The 18,574-nt window shown below is 46.2% G+C and overlaps 1 protein-coding gene across 2 annotated transcripts in view; it reads left to right on the top strand.

Annotated features, from left to right (window-relative positions):
* Positions 1-9,761, top strand: part of ABH1 (ARM repeat superfamily protein) — a 144,471-nt gene extending 134,710 nt beyond the window's left edge. For both annotated transcript variants that reach the window (XM_087380277.1, XM_087380278.1), the window contains 2 exons: positions 8,578-8,689; positions 8,794-9,761. In XM_087380277.1, the coding sequence (XP_087236403.1) occupies positions 8,578-8,689; positions 8,794-8,892 (211 nt within the window). In that variant the 3' untranslated portion in view covers positions 8,893-9,761. The remainder of the gene's footprint in view (positions 1-8,577; positions 8,690-8,793) is intronic.
* The last annotated feature ends 8,813 nt before the right edge of the window (positions 9,762-18,574 follow it).

Genomic DNA, 18,574 nt, shown 5'->3' with positions numbered 1-18,574 from the left:
GATCCAGTTTATACAAGACAGGCCTGGCATCGTTATGTCTCAATCCAAGTTTGTTCAGAAGCTCTTGGATAGGTTCAACATGCATGAGTGTAAGCCTATTGCCACTCTGTCTCTTAGACAAAACGCTCATCTCTTTCATTGTACTTCGCTTCATTTCAGTACACTTTGGGAGTGACCTACGTTCAACTCACTGTCCATCTTTCTCACTCTTGCTCTCTTCCATTTTTGTCATAGTCTTCTCAAATGGAGTGTAGATAAATTCTATACTGATACTTTTCCAAGTAATATGAACCTCTTTTTGGAATTGCTTTCCAAAGAAATTTCTTTGAATTCTTAAATTTCCATTCATTGATTAAGTCACCAAACACTTACCATACTTTTTAGATGTCGACCTACTGCTCCCGAAACTTCTCCATTCAAAAGAGTATATTACACGGATAAACTTCAAAGCTGTGTCACTTTGGCCATATTAATCCATGAGAGATCATAAAAATTTTCATTTATTCTATAAATAGGTCCCAATAAAGGAAAACTATAGGATGATAAATTCGTGACTTGACCAATGATGACCATATAAAAGTATTGTCATGTAAAGAGCTAGTTCTTGAGTAGACCATGCTCCATAATAAGAAACAACAAAACTGAATATCATTACAAAAATCCTATGATATGCGATAATTGGAAACATAGATTTGTGTCATAATGGAATAATTTATCATATTCTTGACTGTCAACTGGCTAAGTTGTAACTTTGTTCATACTACCCTCCAGTGGGATCTGACCTTGAATCCTAAAGGTACTTGTTTCCCAAAAGTTCCTCAACCCATGCTTGAATCACATAAACTGATTGCCTTGGAATGGGCCTGTGAGACCAATCTTTCTAACTGTGAATTCCCCAGTATTCATGTGGGAAGAATATTGTGAGTCTATAATCTTGACCAGATAAAAGAAACCAGTTTCCGTAACAATATAACTGGGATATTATAGTGGAATCCTCTGAAAGTGAGATAATATAACTCCGAATAAATAGCTGTGTGAAAACTGATTTTACACCCTCTTGCAATTCATAAAAAGACATCCCATATCGCCGATCATAGGAATTAATGCCATAGCTCCATATATCTTTGGCATATGACTTGAATATCTTGGTTGTGTCCAAATGGTTGGCTTTTGTCTCTTCAAGAATTCTTCCAAAATCCAAGGAAACATATAACTTTTATAAATAATCAAACCAAGTGTGTATTGCTCTTGTTTCCCTGAAATAAACAAGGAAAACAACATATAAATATGCAAGGCTTATAGACAAAACATAAGAATAATAACTCATTAAATCAAATATACTTAGCCTTTATTAGGAATCCCTTTTTAGTAAGGAGTTTCCACATGTATCCGCTTCTTTGACCATGCTTGTAATCTTTGTGATCCATGGGTTTTTGAGTCCTATAATTTCTTTATCAAGATCATCATCTGGCCTTATAGGACCTCTCTGGCTGGATTGTCTGATGGCTGAGCTTCCATGTTCTGAAGTTACGATGTGCTTGGGAGATCAAGCCCAAGCTATTCAACTAGATCGTTGAGAAGAAAACCACCAAGAATGAATCACACCTTAGATGACTCCAAGATCAATATCTTGAACAAAAATCAACTGTTTCTGCAGTAAATCAGCTAAACGATTTGCTGTTTTGGAACACCAAACTGATCTGAATCAGATCACCAGGGGATAGGACTGTTCTGAACTTGAAATTCGCTATGAAATAACAGCATACAAGGCTGAGTTGCTGACGCCAAGTTTGCCAAAATTCAGGCTTCTCGTATATCAAAACACTTGTGCTTTGTTCACAAATTTGAAACAATTTGACAAGGATGAAGAGGCAGATCTTAATTGCGATCAAATTCTGAACTCCTTGTCTGGACCTTGGCATTGACAACTCTCTTTCAGGCTGCAGATCTGCTGTCTTCTATAATTCACCGATGTCCCTCGTCAATCAGGTAGTTATTTGGATATCTGCCATGAAGAAAAGTGGCAAGGCTGAGCTCTAATGCCATTGTAACCAGCCTAGAAACCCTAAAACGAATCTGTAATCAGCTTTGAAACCCTAAAACGAATTGGTAATCAGCCTTGAAACCCTAAAGCGTATTACTTATGGTAAAGATGCAGCTGGATTTTCAATTTGCAACAGTTGGATGCCAACAAAACACAATTTGCACAAAGAATCTCAATTCACAGCGCTCCAAGTCAAATCGTAGCACTCTAGATCGATTGCAGCAGTCTGGAGGATATTCACTGCAGCTAATCTCTAGAAAAGAATCCGAATTTCCGTAATAACAGGGGAAAACAGCATCTATAGTCCATCTGACAGGAGCAGCAGCAGATTTCTTTAGGGAATCAAAACAAACTGAGAGAGGGAGAGAAAGAACACACTAGAGGCCAGAAATAAGGGGTTCCCCCCCCTCCCAAAGGTCTTTATTGTAATAAAAATCTTTGTACAACTGGCTCATAGAGGAGCAGGAAGCTGAAATATAATTCACATTCGCTCTCAATTTATAGGCTTGGGTGGGCAGCTAGAAACCTATGCTTTCTTAAAGCTGGAACTTTCTGAGCTTTCTCAAAAGATGACTTTGGAGATTTTACCAAAACTAGATACTCTCTCCAAAAGTAGGGCGCTTTGTGACCTTTTTCTCAATGGGCCCTTCCTGTAAAAAAGTGCCACTTGTCTTGGTACTTTTACCCAAAATTGGGCGTTCCATATCTGCTTTGCGCTTGTGGGGCCTTCTTTTTAGTGCTTTTCTTCATAAAACTTGGGACTCTGTTCACTCTCCAAGGTCCTGCAACAAATAAAACAATGTCCAACACACTTTAACCCATTAGGGGTTAGCTAAGACATGCTTTCTAGGTCTTGGACTAATCCCAGTCCCTCGTGGTCGTCCCCACGATGCGCACATTAACGAATGCAACACAAAAGTTGTTTTAGTTTACCTAAGTCAACTTTATTAGACCGAAGTCAATCTAATAAAGATTTCTCTTTATTTCTTGGGACGAAGTACAAATTTGTGAGACCCTTAAGGGTATCCTTCATGAGCTCAAGAGGATAGTCGAGGTAGGTTGAAAAACAAGGCTCACGACACCACATGCACAATCGGGTGCACCACGTGCGAAGGTCCCCAAAATCCCACCCATAGCCATGCATGCCTCTAGAGTCACCAAAACGTCTCGAGAGGGGTTACTCAAGAGCGCTTAACACCTCAGTTCATGGCCGTGATATCAGAGCAGGGGGTGGCCTTGCGGACTGCGCAATTGCGCTACGTTTACTCTGGCGTGGCCCACATTGTGTGACAATTGTTGTTTGTCGCACTTGTTGGACCCCAAGTAACTGTGTGTGCCCACAAGACATGACAACCAGCACGGCCCTCTATTTGTAGTTGTACTGAGTTGGCGACAGCCAACTGGTCTATGGAATGGATGGGTATCGCACATTTCGCAGGATGTGACTGCCTACTTGTGTGCTATATCTACAGTGCTTGTTTTGGAATATGAATATGACATCGACCTTAATGATGTTGATTGTGACCTTTCTTATGGCACCTGTTTACATGCCCGGCTCTAATTGAAGTATGGTCAGTGTTGAATGGCTGATTTCATCCTCTGTGGGTGTTCAGCATTGGTTGGTCAAGTGGTCTACTCGTGGTGTTTGCATCAAGGTGGGTGTTGGAATGTGAGCCTATGGGGCCTCTGTCTGGTCCTAAACCCCCTCGTGGCACCCCAACTTAGAGGAGTCAAAAATTTCGAGTCACTTATGGACGAACATGGGCGCCCACCTGTTTCCTACACTTCCCATTCTGTCACTAGACTCGAGATATATGTAAATCCATTTACAAGTGGGGACCACTTCAACCGCACCCAAACACTCAGACAATACTTAAATGGATCTAGAATTGGTTTGGATGTCATGAATTGCCAATCGGTTGCCTAAGGTAAAAGGTACGTGAAAGCATATAGAAGCTCAATCGAGCCCATCCAACTGCTCATGCATGGTCACGTTTTTGCTGCACATTACCATTGCTTGAGCCTTCCATTGCTTCATGAGCGAGGTGCTCACTGGTTGAGCTTAAGTTGTGGTTCAAGGTTCAAGGTCAAGCAAAGTCCAAGCTTGTGGGTTGCTAGCAATAAGCATTGTTGTTCATAGCCTCGGTTGGCCTACCGCACTCAAGCTGCTAGGGGGGAGATCTCTTGTTGGCCTTTAAGCTTAACTTGTGAAAGAGACCTTAGTTGAAGTTATTGAACTTGGAAATACCAGGGTCTATCTGAAAACACCGGGGCCTATTTGAAAGCAATTGATCTGGGGCATGGAGCTTGTATGGAAAAACGAATATCTAGGGCCTAGATCTAGCACTCAATATTCAGGATTGAATCCAAGATTTGAGCTTGAATTTGACGCTCGATATCTATTGGCACTCAATACTCGGGTGCATAAATTCAACACTTGGTATCGGAGTCCATAATCCTACGCCTCATACCCGAGACGAAAATCTATTGCCCATATCTCGATCCAAAATCCGGCGGTCCATATCCGTGTCCAAATTTTAGTACTCCTCATCCAGGTCCAGTTTGTAGCGCTTCCTACCCATTGGGGAATCAGGCTGTCCATACATGGTTGCAAAGTCCGTTGCTCCACACCCGGGTACGGAAACTGGAGCTTCACACCCGGTTGCAAAGTCTGATGCTCTACACCCTAATGCAGAATTCAACGCTCTTACTCGGCTCCAAAATGCAATGTTGCATATCTATTTTACGCCTGGGTCGAGGATCCAACACTCCACACCTGGATTTCAATCCGATGCTCCATATCAAGTTCTTGAATTCGGCCCTCTAGAAAAACTCGTGCTTGACATGCAAGTGCATGTAGATAAACCGCTTACCAACAACCATCGTAAGTCGCAACATTGAATGCCCAAGCCTGTGAATTCAAGTGATAGGAAATAGACACAGGGGCAAGAGACCCCACTAGCGTTCATCTCTTGATCTACGAAGCTCCCATCGTTGGAAGCACCCAAGAGACAACAAATGATTTACCTCCACTCAATGTTAACTAAAGGCTCTGCCAAAAATAGAAAATGACTTAAGGCTCTGCCAAAGATGGAAAATGACACTGGAAACCATGCAAGAAATGGATTTGGCTATTAGAGTGGTAAATGAAGATTATAGTTGGATTGTAAAAAGAACATCTAAATCCCCAAGAGGGATTGGAGTCATATCTTAGTTGCTTTTACGTAGCTATCAAGGACTCTTTGATAGCCGTGTGATTTGCCCAGTTTGCTTGCGGGAACTAAGGATGCAATGAGGGCATTGGAATGAGGGAAAAAGCATAAGACAAGTCAGAGATGTGCTATTTCTTGGCTATTCTTGACGGATGAATTGTGGGAGACTATATGAGTAATTGGTTGGATAAATTGCCTAGGCTAGACAATAAGAAAGCTTAATACAAATGGCTTTGTGAAAGCTTGGCATACTTCCTTGAATGTCTCTATAGCCATTGACTATGCCATGAAAAGTAAGCATCAATGCATTCTATTTGGCCTTGAGTTCTATAAGGCCTATAATGGACTAAGGAGGCACTTCATGCTAATAATATGGAGCATGTCTCTTTTCAATGGAATGGTCTCTGTTCTATTTGTAATACATTAGCTGTGATAGGCCTTACGCAAATGGTTGCTCTGCAGCTTGAGATGATCTCACATGTCGAAGTTAGTAGGTAAAATATGAGGTTTCACGTTAATGCAAAATGCATGCGCTTATTCAAATGGGGAAGGTCATCCCCCTTTCGAAGATCAAGAGAAGCTATTTGAGATGTGGAATCACACATGTTTTAGAATAAAAGAATTCCCCAAGCACCGCACAAGCAAAGGAGGCAACGTAATGCATGCAAATGTTTCACATCAATGTAGGCATGCTTACGTGTGGAGACCTGTTTAAATCCAGCTATGCGGTCTTGCTCGTTGCATCAGGGAAGTAAGAGAATACGTGAATCGTTCGAGTTACAAACTCTACCCTGAGCATAGATTTGGATTCAAGGCAAAACTCAGCAAATCTGGAGAGAAGATTGGACTTGTCAATACCAGAGTCATTGTTTACTAGATGATATATTTTGGATCTACTTTTGCAACATAGAAGCTATGGTAACTGTATATATTAATGTTTCAAAATAGTGATCTACTTCCTTGATCAACACAACTAGAGGACCAGCTTTTGCCCTCTTACTTCTCACCCCTTGTAGAGTTGAGTCCAAGGAGCTGCAATCTTTGCATAGTAATGTATGAAGTTTGTGAAAACTCAAAAATGCTTCAAAGGGTGATTCCGCCACTTTGTCAAGAATTATATGCAGACCATCTATTGAGAACCAAGATAAGGTAGTTCTTTCTCTCACATTTGACTTCTTTGCATAGAACTTTATTAATTTACTATAAATTTTCGCCCATAGGTGAATGAAGTTATTCAGGTGAATCTCAACTAATTTGTATTCCCGTCATTTGGAAGAATTTGGCAATAAGCTCAAGTTAGATGTTTTCCAAAGGATTTGGCGGATCTAGAAGCTCAAATTAAGGCAACTAAGAGTAAGAGAGTGCAACAATATATTCCATTTGGAATGGTGAGATGCTCTAGAAAGGCAAGGTTTGCGTCCTTGATATTTAGGGCATTTGCAAGTAGATTTGTATGAGTGTCATGATGTTCCTAGCACTCGACATTTGGGATACAGAGAACTTTAGCCTTAGTGAAAATGTATCTTGACTAGGTGCAAATGATAGCCTAGCTATCATAGTGAACGGAAGAAACGGAAATAGAAGAAACGGAGTTTTCGGCACCCGTCGAAACGGAAACGGAAGAAACAGCAATATGATAATTTATGTATATATATATTTTTTAATACGTAATATAATTATCAATAGAGTGTAAATCATACATAATACAATTATCTATACTTGAAGCATCATGCATGCTTCTATGATTCTAAATTTCTATGATGATTGATCTATCTCGTATCATCTATTATCCATGAATGATGCTTTAACAATCAATATGTGTCATCATTCATGAACTAAGTTCTAAGTTCCAAGTTCCAAGTTCTAACAAGTTTGAAGTTATCACAATCCGAAGTTTGAAAGGGAGGATGGAGAGGTAGGAGGAGGATGGGGAGGTAAAAGAGGATGGAGAGGTAGAAGGAGTCGGAGGAGGAGGATGAGAGGTAGAAGGAGGTAAGAGACGAGAGGTAGTGGAGGGATGGAGAGCAGGCTGAGGATGGAGACTAACTACCAGCTTGGAGGATGGAGAGGATGGAGAGCAGGTTGCAGCCTGTAGGGTGGAGAGCAACCTGCTGAATGGAGGGATGGAGAGGAGAGCAGGCTGCGGGTGACAAGGCCCAGGAATCAAAGATGGAGAGGCTGGAGAGCAGCAGCATAGGAGGTGGCGGAAACGATGACATGAGGCGACGAATCGGCGAAAAATGTTTTAATCAAAAGAGGGCAAAAACCAATTTAATCAAAAGAGAGCCAACGAACCCCAATAAAACAAAACCCCCCCTCCCCTTTGCGCAAAGCCACCCAACAAACAAATTCACACCCACCAAAAAAAAAAAAAAAGGTATTACGAAATTGAAGAAATGCCGTTTCCGTTTCCTAGCAAGAAACGGCCGTTTCGTGCAACTATGCTAGCTATTTTCTCCACTTTTAGATAAAGTGGCCATTCTTCTTTATTAGAATGAGTTTTTTCATTGTTTTTAAGTCCCCTAGTCTAATAATAACGATACACATATGTTTAGATTGCTTTTGGAGTTAGATAATCATACTCACCTTGGTTTATGGAGTCAAAACTAAATTGTGTGAATGCTGATTGCTAGGGAAATTTGATCTTTTGCACATTATTTGACATGTATAACGAGTTCCAAACCGAGTCATACTTTGTATATGTCTTAAATATGATATTATGGAGTAGCATGGTCTTTTAGCAGACCTAATATGATGTAGAACATCAAATTCACACCTTATTTTGATTGTTGGTTACGCTCCAATGCATGCTAATTTCAGGATACGAGGATTAAGTGATATCATAGGAACCTTCAAAGGTCTAAATTATACTTACAGAGTGGCTAAATTATACATATAGAGTGGCTCTAGTCATGAATGAGTGATACCAACAAAAAATGCTTATATGTAGAATATATATGGATACTTTAAAACTATAAACACGAGATTTGCTGTGAAATCTGTCTTGAATCGTGCCTGGGTGAAAAATTGTGTTACTATGCTTTTGTGGGCACTTTGTAACCATATGTGATGTTGTCTTTTTGTTCCTTATTTTTTAATAATAGTCTTATGAGTCTACCTTAAGCTCAAGTGAGGAATAGCTCAAAAATAATATCTAGACCAAGTTGTGAATTTTCTACCAAAACATTAAAAGGACACTTCTTTGTCGTGTTTTGCTACCAAACTAGTGTTACAGACCTCGAGAGTACACCTTTGGTTCACACTCTATGGATGACAGTCTTGTGAAGGTATATTTCCTTATGTTTTATGTTCCTGAGACAGGCGGGCAACAGATGAGGTTGAAGGCAAAGTATTAGAAGAGCAAGAGGAGGAGCAATGGCGTACATCTGTGCTAGGACAGCTTTCTGCTATCAGCAGACAATATGCAACAGAGGTAGCTCGTGTTTCATATAGCTTATCTGTCTCCCCTCACGCATGTTGAGGATTGAAGTGTCTTTATGTTCATTTGAGTTGTTCCTACTGTGCATTCCTCTGCAGGTCTGGGAACACTTGGAGAGAATAGATACAGAAGTGTTCAGTCAAAATGTGCATCCACTTGTTTTGAATGCTGTGAATTCTTGTATCAGGCGGATATAAGTGGGTGAAGTTATTTGGACAGGGTGAGTTTACTGTAACCATTAAATTGGACGTTATGTGGATGGCAACCATTAAATCAGACAGGCCTGAGGAAAGGTTCACAAAGGTGTATAGTACAGATTTGCTATGAACCATTGCTGAAGAGATCTGTGTAGCAAGTCTGTGTGGATCTTGTCAATTTTCATGGCGGCAGGCAATTCAGGATCAGTGATGTAGAAATGTTTGCTAATACAAGCAATGAAGGTCGCACTAACATTAACTGTCTGTCAAGTATCATATGAATACATGTCCTTTCCAAGGAGTGTTTCCTGTATCGTCCTCGAGCATGTATACCCTCGGAGCTCTGATCTGCACCTTGATTGACAAACATGTATGGCTTTCCTTGCCGCCATTGTACAACACTTGATGTCAAGACATGTATTTTGCAGATTCTCGTAGTTCATAGGCTACTTGAACTCAAGACATTTGTGTTGAATTGCTTGAAGTTTCTGGGTATGAAGTATCTATTCAGCGGCTGAGACACTGGAAGCACGTTTTCAGCTATGGCTACTTACTGGGCCATAGTATTACATAGTGGGACAAATCTGAATGAATTCAGAAGCCTTTTCTCAGGGTTTCAATATTTTTGCAGAGACATCTTTATAGAATTTCCATAACAAAACGGAGATATGGAAATACAATACATATAACTAATTTCTTGTGCCCATGTATAAACGAGCTCTTCAGATCTACATTTTAAGGGTTTTATTTTCCCCTTAGGTAGGGTTACTAATGCATTTCATATTTCCCCCCGAAGAGATGATAGAGAACAAGCACTCAAAACAGGTTTCCAAACGTCTCAAACTCATCTTCTTTTCTTAATATTCTAAACCTTTTCTCTTTCAACATAAATGTGTACCCCCATAATGGCTAGATCCATTATTTGCGTTCTTGTTGCCCATCCATTATTTGTTGTCCATCCATTACTTGTGTCCTAATCTCAAGATTGGTGATGAATGGCACCTTGTAAATAGTTGTGGAAATCACAACAACTTTGTATGGCAATGTTGAAATCTTTGATGGTTCCTAAATTCATGTTTTTCCCTCTCTATAGTTATCTGATACAGAAAAGATACGGTTCATTAGCAATCAAGCTTCAGCTCCTGCGAACTCCCTCCCCTCCTCCGCTCCTGTCTACCCCCCCCTCGCGCTGCGCGGCCCTCCCCTCTACCTCCTCACTGCCGCTTCCGCGCGGCCATCCGCCCCCCTCTCCTCCCCCTCCGCCTGTTGATCTGCTCCTCCCCCCCCTCGCCACACTCCGCTCACCCCTGCTTCCCTGCTCCACTCCTCCCCTCTCCGCCCGTCGCCATCCCCCGCTCCGCTCCTCCTTTCCTCTCCGCTCCTCCCCTCTCCGAATTCAGCCCCCCCCACCCGCCTCCCCTCCCTCGCGTGGCGCTACCAACGCCCCCGCCTGCCCCTCCCCGCTAAGGCGCTACGCTGCCCCTCCTTCCCTCCCCTCCTCACCTCTCCTCCCCACCCCCCCTCGCGCGGCGCTGCCACACCTCCCCTTCCCCTTCCTTTCACCCCCCTGCGCTGCGCTGCCCCCCCCCCCCTCTCTTTCTCCTCCTCCCTTCTCCGCCACCCCCCCTTCGTCACCACCTCTCTCCCCCCCCGCTTCCTCATACCTCTCCATCCCTCCCTCTTCCCTCCCCCGCCTTAATCCCCCATCCCCGCCTCTTCCGTTTCCTTCCCCTTCCCTCGCCTTGGAGCGTTCGCAGTTAGTCAGTGCGATATGGCGGCCACGTGCCCGGAACCGGTGGCCCAGACGGACCCCCTCCCTCCATCAGCCTATCGTGTAACATTGACAGAGCACCAAGTCTCCTTGGTGAAGCAGGCCGCCACGGACTTCTCCCAGACATTCGTTTATGGGAGTGTCATTGGCTACTCCCCTTCACGAGCAGACATCAGGGACTGGTTGCAGTCCACCCTCTACCTCGAGGACAGTCACATTGAGAAGGTTGCACTCATGGGACGTGGCATCTTTTGGCTCAAGCTCTCCTCAACACAGGCTGCGAGCGATATGGTCAGGCGATCCCCTACTGTGGGTGGGAAGATCATCCTCATGGTCCCATGGTACAGGGGTTTCAGTGTAGCGGACTTCGATGCCCGCTTTGGCATTCCTCGCCATCCAGTTATCCTTATCTTTCCAGGATTTGCAATCGAGCTTTGCCCAATCATCAAGGACCTGGGGGCGCACTTTGGCTGGCCTATGCAGGATACTTACATTGATGCGACAGCAGTCCAAGGGGTGCCACGTGTCAAAGTGGCAGTCCTCGATCCGCAGAGCATCCCCTCGGAGTTGGAGATCGAGACGGACACAGGTGTGGTGACACAGCGCATTCTGGTCATTGGTCGCCCAAATTAGTGTCTGAGATGCCATGGCTTCGGGCACCAGGCGCGCTCATGTTCTCGCTTTACGGGTACAAAACCTCAGAAGGTCCCCGTTCAGGCAACTCAGGATCCCTCCCACCAGTCAGCGACATCTCCCGCCGAAGGGGAAGGCTGGACGGAGGTCAAGAGAAAACGAAGGGAAACAAAGCAGGACCCAAAAAACCTGCCCATCTATAGCAAGAGCTTCCCCTTGTGGTCCCTACTCATTAGCAGCCCGGTAAGGGGAAGGAGAAGGGAAAGGAGAAGATCAGCCAGCCTCTCCCTCATCGTTCACGCCGTCCTCCCTCTCCCCCCTCCTCGGTTCTCCGACCCCCACCTCCTTCAGGATCCCCCCTCGCACCGGTGGTTTCCACTCCACTTTCTTCCTCGAGCATGATCCAGAGGGGACCCCCCCTCCGCCTGAGCCACCTGCAGTCTCGAAGCCAGCACAGACCTCACCCGCGCCTATCCCTCCTGGCTCGACGGAGGGGGGAGGCCCTTTCCCGCAGGTGGCCAGCACACCCCTCTGGTTCAGACGACTCATCTTCGTCCCCACGTCCAAGGGTTGCTCCTAGAGCTCTTCCATTGAAGTTTTATCGAGCAGGACCTTGGGATTATTTGGATGCAGCGGGTATTGGCTCCTTCCGTGCATGCCTAGACATCAGCATCTTCTTTCTCCGCAAGGGGGCGGAGGGTAAGGTGTCCGTCCTTGTCCCTCATGATGATCCTATCTATTCCTTCACTATCTCCAGTGAAGGGAATGAGCAATGGACGAATGAAAATGTTTGGGAGACGATACGAGATCAATCCCAGGAGCAGGTGTAGGATTGGATCGGTAGGAGAGTAGCGGAGCTTCTTCAGCAGCAGTGGTAGGAGGGTGACGTTCGTCTGCGATGGTGCCACAGCGCCAAACGTTTCCAACTCCTAGTCATTATTCGGCCACCTTTGGAGTGGGCCTACACGGAAGGGCTCCGCTTGTGGAGGACCTCAGAGGTAGCGGGCTTCTACAGTATTTCCCTGGTAGAGGCATCGAGCTGGTTAGAGGGAGCCTACCACCACGGGACGAAGGGTCTCTCCCCTCTGTTGAAGGTTTTAGAGGATGGGTCCGATGATCCGGCCTCTCCTTCGAAACCCTCAGAAGCACCTTCGTCTCCACACTGGACATCCTCCGACCACTTCGACATTGACCGCAAGCAGACAGCTGTTTGTGGCCCATCTTCCCTCCTCATGAGTATACGCATTATCTCTTGGAACGTCAACGGGTTCCACTCATCAAGAACCCGCGGCCCCAGGAAGATGGTGCTCAGACAGGAGCTCCAGCCAGCCTTGGTGGGAAGGGTAGGTGTGCTCCTACTACAGGAACACAAGCTTTCGGCTTCTCAGACCAGTAGTTGTGGGAAGGTCCTCACAGAACGCTCCCACACCTACTGGGAACCTTCGATTGGCGAGCAGGGAAGGAGCGGGGGTATTTGTACCTCCATCGACGCTTCTCTAGTTCAGCATGTGTGTGGTTTTGGCACTCTGATCCCAGGACGTGCGCTTTGGGTGGGCTTGCATATTGAGGGATCCCGTATCAGCATCCTCAATATCTATGCCCCGATCGATCTCAGACAAAGAGCCGCTTTTTGGAGGTCCTTGACAGACTTGCTGCTAGTGATGGACTCTTGGATTGTAGGAGGGGACTTCAACAACCTTGAGACCCTAGAGGATCAGCAGGGACGGGGCCCAGAGTTCCTCGGTATAGCTCAGGTAGAGCAGGCAGATTGGGATTCCTTCCTCTTTGCAGTGGGAGGTCGGGACAGCTGGAAGGAGCCTTCCTTTCGCAGATGGACAGGGAGTCTGGACTTCTCTTGGGGATACACGAGAGAGGGAGACAGACTTCTGGAGCGGCAGGACCGTTTCTCTGTCAACGATTGGGCGCTTGGCAGAGGAGAGTCAGGAGTGGTTCCAGGGACGACACTCTGAGACCATGCCCCTGTCATCCTAGTCCTGGATTCAGCCTCACTCCTCACCTCCACGCTCATGCCGGATCCCAGACTCCATCTACTCCAGAGCAGCGGTTCACAGCAGGATAGTGGACCTGTGGGAGCAGAATTGGGACCCCACCGGGGATATGGCAGCACAGGTAGCTCAGGCGCTTGCTGAGTCTAGCTTCGATTCAACAGATGCAACAGTCTTCTCCAGGCTCTGAGGAGCTCAGACAACAGGAGGTTCGGGGCCCGAGCCATGCTAGAGATCACCCAGCGTCGCTCAGAGTTCTCATTTCATGCTTTCAAGTCCTTCTGGGCTAGGAAAGGCGACAGGATGTGCAGAGAGTTCTTCAGGACTCATGGACAGAGGTCAGCAGGGGAACAGCTCCGTTCTCTTATGGCGCAGGATGGTAGTGTCAGGACAGATCCAGACGAGGTTCGGGACTTGGTGACAGATTTCTACAGATCATTGTTCCAGCAGGAGCCCCCAGACCCTCTCGTGGCCGCCTATGCAGGGAGAAGGTGTGGAGATCTACACCGCGGCTCGTGCAGCCTAGCATGAGCGACGCCCTTCTCGCCCCTTTCATCGTGGCGGAGATGTAGGATGCGGTGAGCGCTATTGATGGGCAGAAATGCCCAGGTGAGGATGGCCTGTCCAGAGCTTTCTTCACCATCTTTTGGGAGCAGATCCATCGGCCCTTGCTCGCAGCCTTCCGTATCTTCTCCAGCAGGCAAATGCCAGACAACCTTGTGACAGGCTTGATTTGCCTCATCCCCAAAGGGGGGGACCATCAGGAGATCAGACAGTGGCGCCCTATCACCCTCCTCTCGACCGCCTACAAAATCCTCGCCAAGATGATCAGTAGCCGCATTCGCCCCTCGCTACACGACTTGATTCATGACACCCAGACTGGTTTTGTCCAAGATCGCAACATTTTGGACATCATCTTCACTTTCTCAGAGGCGACGGAATAGGCCCAGCACAGTGGCCAGCACCTTGCCATACTCCTCGACTTTGAGACGGCGTACGACAGGGTAGATTGGTCCTTGTTGGAAGGTACACTCTCTTGGTTCGGTTTCCCGGACGAGTGGATCAGAGGTATTGCTAGCCTTTACAGGTCGGCCTCCAGTCGGGTTATCATCAGCGGCAGGATGGGGGAGAGATTCACACTCAAGCGCTCGGTGCGTCAGGGCTGTCCGCTAGCGCCCTAGCTCTTCCTATTTTTTGCGGAGGCCATGACCCACTTCCTTCGAGCCCGTACCACTAGTCTTCGCGGGATGCGTTTCCCTATTCGAGACGATGCAGAACTTTTGGACTCCGAGTATGTAGACGACACAACCCTATATGTGGAGGATGATGTCGAGTCACTGGAGCGAGTGACACTGTCCCTAGAGATTTTTTGCCTTGCGGTTGGGGCGAAAATCAACTGGCATAAGTCAGTCAGTTTTCTTATGAATCTGGGAGCCAGCTCACAGTGAGGTATTTTCCTGGGGTTTCGTTGGATCCCTAGAGGACAGACGGCACGTTACCTGGGATTCCAGGTAGGCCTGGACATCACGCCGGCTCAGCAATTCTTGTCGGTCCTAGCCTCCATACGACAGAAGCTTGCTTTCTGGAGCACGGCTCGGCTTTCCTTGGCAGGCAGGGCCCTTGTGGTCAACCTGGTCCTTCTTGCCACTGCTTGGTATGTGGCCTCTTGCTGGTGTTTCTCGAGATCATGTGTAGCCCAGCTGAGAAGACTGGTGCGGAACTTCCTATGGTCTGGTTCAGACAGTTTCGGCACCATCAGAGCCAGGGTCGCCTGGCAGACGGTCATTCTCCCCCAGATAGAGGGTGGCCTCGGCATCATAGATCCAGCAGAGTCAGGCACTTCTTGGCAAGTTAGTCATCCGCGGTCTGACCCCAGGAGAGCAGACGTGGAAGCTCTTGCTACAGCATGGTCTTAGCACGTGTACCCCCCAGAGAGGGGGTGTTTGGTAGCCTTCTATCGGATGGATCTTCACTTCTGCCCCTTTGACTCAGTCCCGTTCCCCCTTCCTCCGTAGCCTCGTCTCTCGGTCTGGAGGAAGTTGTGACACAGCCTCTCCCAGGTTCCCCCTAGCTGCCGAGAGGAGATAGACAGACAGCCCCTGATCTAGAGCAGCCAGGTGACAGATGATACAGGTCGCCAGCTTGGAGAGAGATCCCATATCCCTTGGGCGCTCTGGGCGTGTGGACCCGTGCACTCGCTTCGAGTTTGGAGGGACGTCTACAGACGGTTGAGCCCAAGCGAGCTGGCAGCAGTAGTAGGTACAGCACGTGGGATCCAAGCTCGACGAGCGGAGATTGATGCTGCCATTCCTACAGGTTGGAGAATTTCCATAGTCATCGGACAGCTCTTCCCGGGAGACGAGAGGTGGCTAGGACAATTCACTCCACAAGGCATTCCTTTGGTGGTTGCAGGCCTTTTCTTGGACTCCTCGGTACACTTCTTCTCCGTCACTGATGATAGCCGCCTACAAAGCAGAGAGGCCATGATCCACGCCCAGCTTCCCTGGCAGCGCCTTCGCATTGTAGGGCTGCAAGGGAAGACGTGGCATATAGACCCCCTAATTATGCAGGACCAGGATTGGAGACTTTGGATATGGGAGGGCCGTTCCTTGAGAGAGGTACAGGGGAGTGGCGCTAGCCACCATTGGAGACCTCAGAGAACCCTACCCCCTTCTTCTCTTACAGTGCGCGTACAGGTAGGCGTGCTCTTGGGGCTCTCCAGCGCGGGCTACCCACACAGGCACATAGTTGGTATGCCCAGGGGATATCTTTGGTCTTTCTTCGCACTTTCTAGAAGACTGTTTGGGCTAGCTGGCGGCCGAGGAAGATCTCTTACTTCCTTTGGATGGTGGCACACAAGGGGCTACCAATTGGCAGCTGGTTGAGGCAGATGGGACAGGAGGGGCATTGCCAGATGTGTTTTCAGGAGGAGTCCCTGAAGCACTGCCTTTGGAGCTGCTCGCATGCGCAGATAATTTGGAAGGGAGTCATGGGGATCTTAGCGAGGGTTGCACCTGAGCTAGGACCGATCACTTGGGGAGCCATTTGCTGGTGCAGCACTGAGATGGGACATCACTTGGCTTATGAGTTCCCTAGACAGGATCCCGTCTTTTTCATCACGCAGGCCACCTGGGCATACATGGACAGCTTCCCTTGGCATCTGACAGAGACAGATGCAGGAGTGATGTCTCGGCACCCAGTTTGGGAGGTCATAGGGAGCATTGCAGGCTGGCATATCTGGACTTCCAGATGCGCGCAGACTGTAGGAGCTCATACTTCTTCTGCTACGCAGACCCTAGCAGACATTTGAAGTACGATCGTTCACACGCTCAAGGGTCAGTGGGATCAGATTCAGGGGGAGTCCCGGGCAGGGAAGGAAAAGATACGGTGCTTCCTTCGCGACTAGGACCACTGGGAGTTGTTCTTCCAGCACTCTACTCAGAGTCTTCAGTGGCATTACGCCCCTCCACCGAGGCTGTTTGTCCACTCTCCAATGATTATGCCCTGAGAGGCTTGTATTTAGCATTTTGACTCCTTGGGCTGAATCCGTTTTGTGATTGCAGCCCGCTAGCCTTTAGGCCTTCTTGTACTCTCGCTTTCAAGTAATATAACTAGCACTACTTTTTGCGCAAAAAAAAAAAAAGTTATCTGATACAATGAAATACCATCGGTGGATTGGAGTTGCCTCTTGACAATATCCCGTTCTACGTTTGAGGGATGTTGGCTTCTTGGAGAAGCGGTAGTGGCAACAAGTATGGGATGTGTTATACTCCTTGTCACATGCCCAATGTCCTTGTGTTTGATGGCGTTAAATGTTTTTCCTTCTTGATGTTCATTAAAAGCATTACTCATCTAATGTGTCATGCCTAGAGTTGCTCGACGTGCATAAATAAATTTGAACCATAGGAGTCGTGCATTCTTATATGTCCCAAGAGTCCAAAAGAATGAGTCTAGGCTAGGTATAGTTGGTGCATGGTAAGCATTTTTTATCAACTGCAATATTAATAGGAGGGGCTTGTTTGCGCAAAAGGTAGTTGACCGTTGTGTAATTTGAGTGTAATTTCTTAAGAGTGCAAGGATGCATGTATAAGTAAGCATTCATCACCATGTAACACGTGAGCTCAAAATATTTTTAAGAGAGCCCTCTATAGTAGCTCCCAAGGATCATTTTCCCTATCTTGATAACTATGAGTGTCAAAGCTGTGCTTAACATTGAAGGCTTCTCAAATGTACACATTAATGCTTGTGCTCAAGCATTCTTATAGCACTTAGTTGCAAACTGTATAAGCAAGCATTCGTCACCATGTAACACGTGAGCTCAAAATATTTTTAAGAGATCCCTCTATAGTAGCTCCCAAGTTATTCCTGAAGAGGCATGGAGTGGCAAGAAGCCCTCTTACTCTCATTTGCGTATATTTGGGTCATCTTCCCTATCTTTATAACTAGGAGTGTCGAAGTCGTGCTTAACATTGAAGACTTCTCAAATGTACACATTAATGCGTGTGCTCAAGCATTCTTCTAGCACTTGGTTGCAAGCATTGCACTCTCTTTTCAACCCATTTTGCACCCCATGCAACACTTGCTACTTTGCTTTACCTTTGGTTATGAACCTATGAGCCTTTGATTATTACCTTTATAGGCAAGTGCAATTGGAGGGCATTGGGCTAAAAAGTTTAGCAAGAGACATTGTCAAGTGTGTTGCAACGTTTTCTAAGATGTCTAATGTCTTGAAAGTCTCCATTATCCTTATGCTTTTCAAAGATAAAATAGAAGCTGGTTTTATTTCACCTTAACAATCTTTTAGAAGAGCCATTTCTTGTCATTTTGAAGTCGTTTTCACCCAATAATCTTTTGATATGAGAAGTTGCATTTAAGAACTCTAGCTTGTCTGAAGTTAATGCATTTCATCAAAGGGGTTACAATGTCAAGGAGTAGTTTTCTACCTTTTGACTTCACCATTTGAATAGTGTCAATTATTGACATTTGAATACTAAGGACCATTAACTTTTGACAACAACAACAATTACAAATGTGGACAATGTAAGTTGAGAAATAGAGGGAAACATGCAAGATTATCAAAGGTTTAGACATTCTCAACCCATGTATCAAAGAGCTTAAGTAATGAAAGTAGAAATGCCAATAGATGTATGGGCTAAGATTGCATTAATATGCAAAGAAAAAAGTTAGCCACAATAGTTTAATGGAAGTCGCAAAGTAATTCATGTAAACTCATCGAAGGAGTGGGCTTCATTTGTTGATGTCTACTCAAGGC

This window comes from Dipteris shenzhenensis, chromosome 10 (genome assembly GCF_047967505.1).
Source record: "Dipteris shenzhenensis isolate YYH24624 ecotype China chromosome 10, Dip_SZ_1.0, whole genome shotgun sequence".
Taxonomy (NCBI): Eukaryota; Viridiplantae; Streptophyta; class Polypodiopsida; order Gleicheniales; family Dipteridaceae; genus Dipteris; species Dipteris shenzhenensis.
The sequence above is the reverse complement of the archived record's forward strand: the minus strand, read 5'-3'. Positions and strand labels throughout refer to the sequence as shown.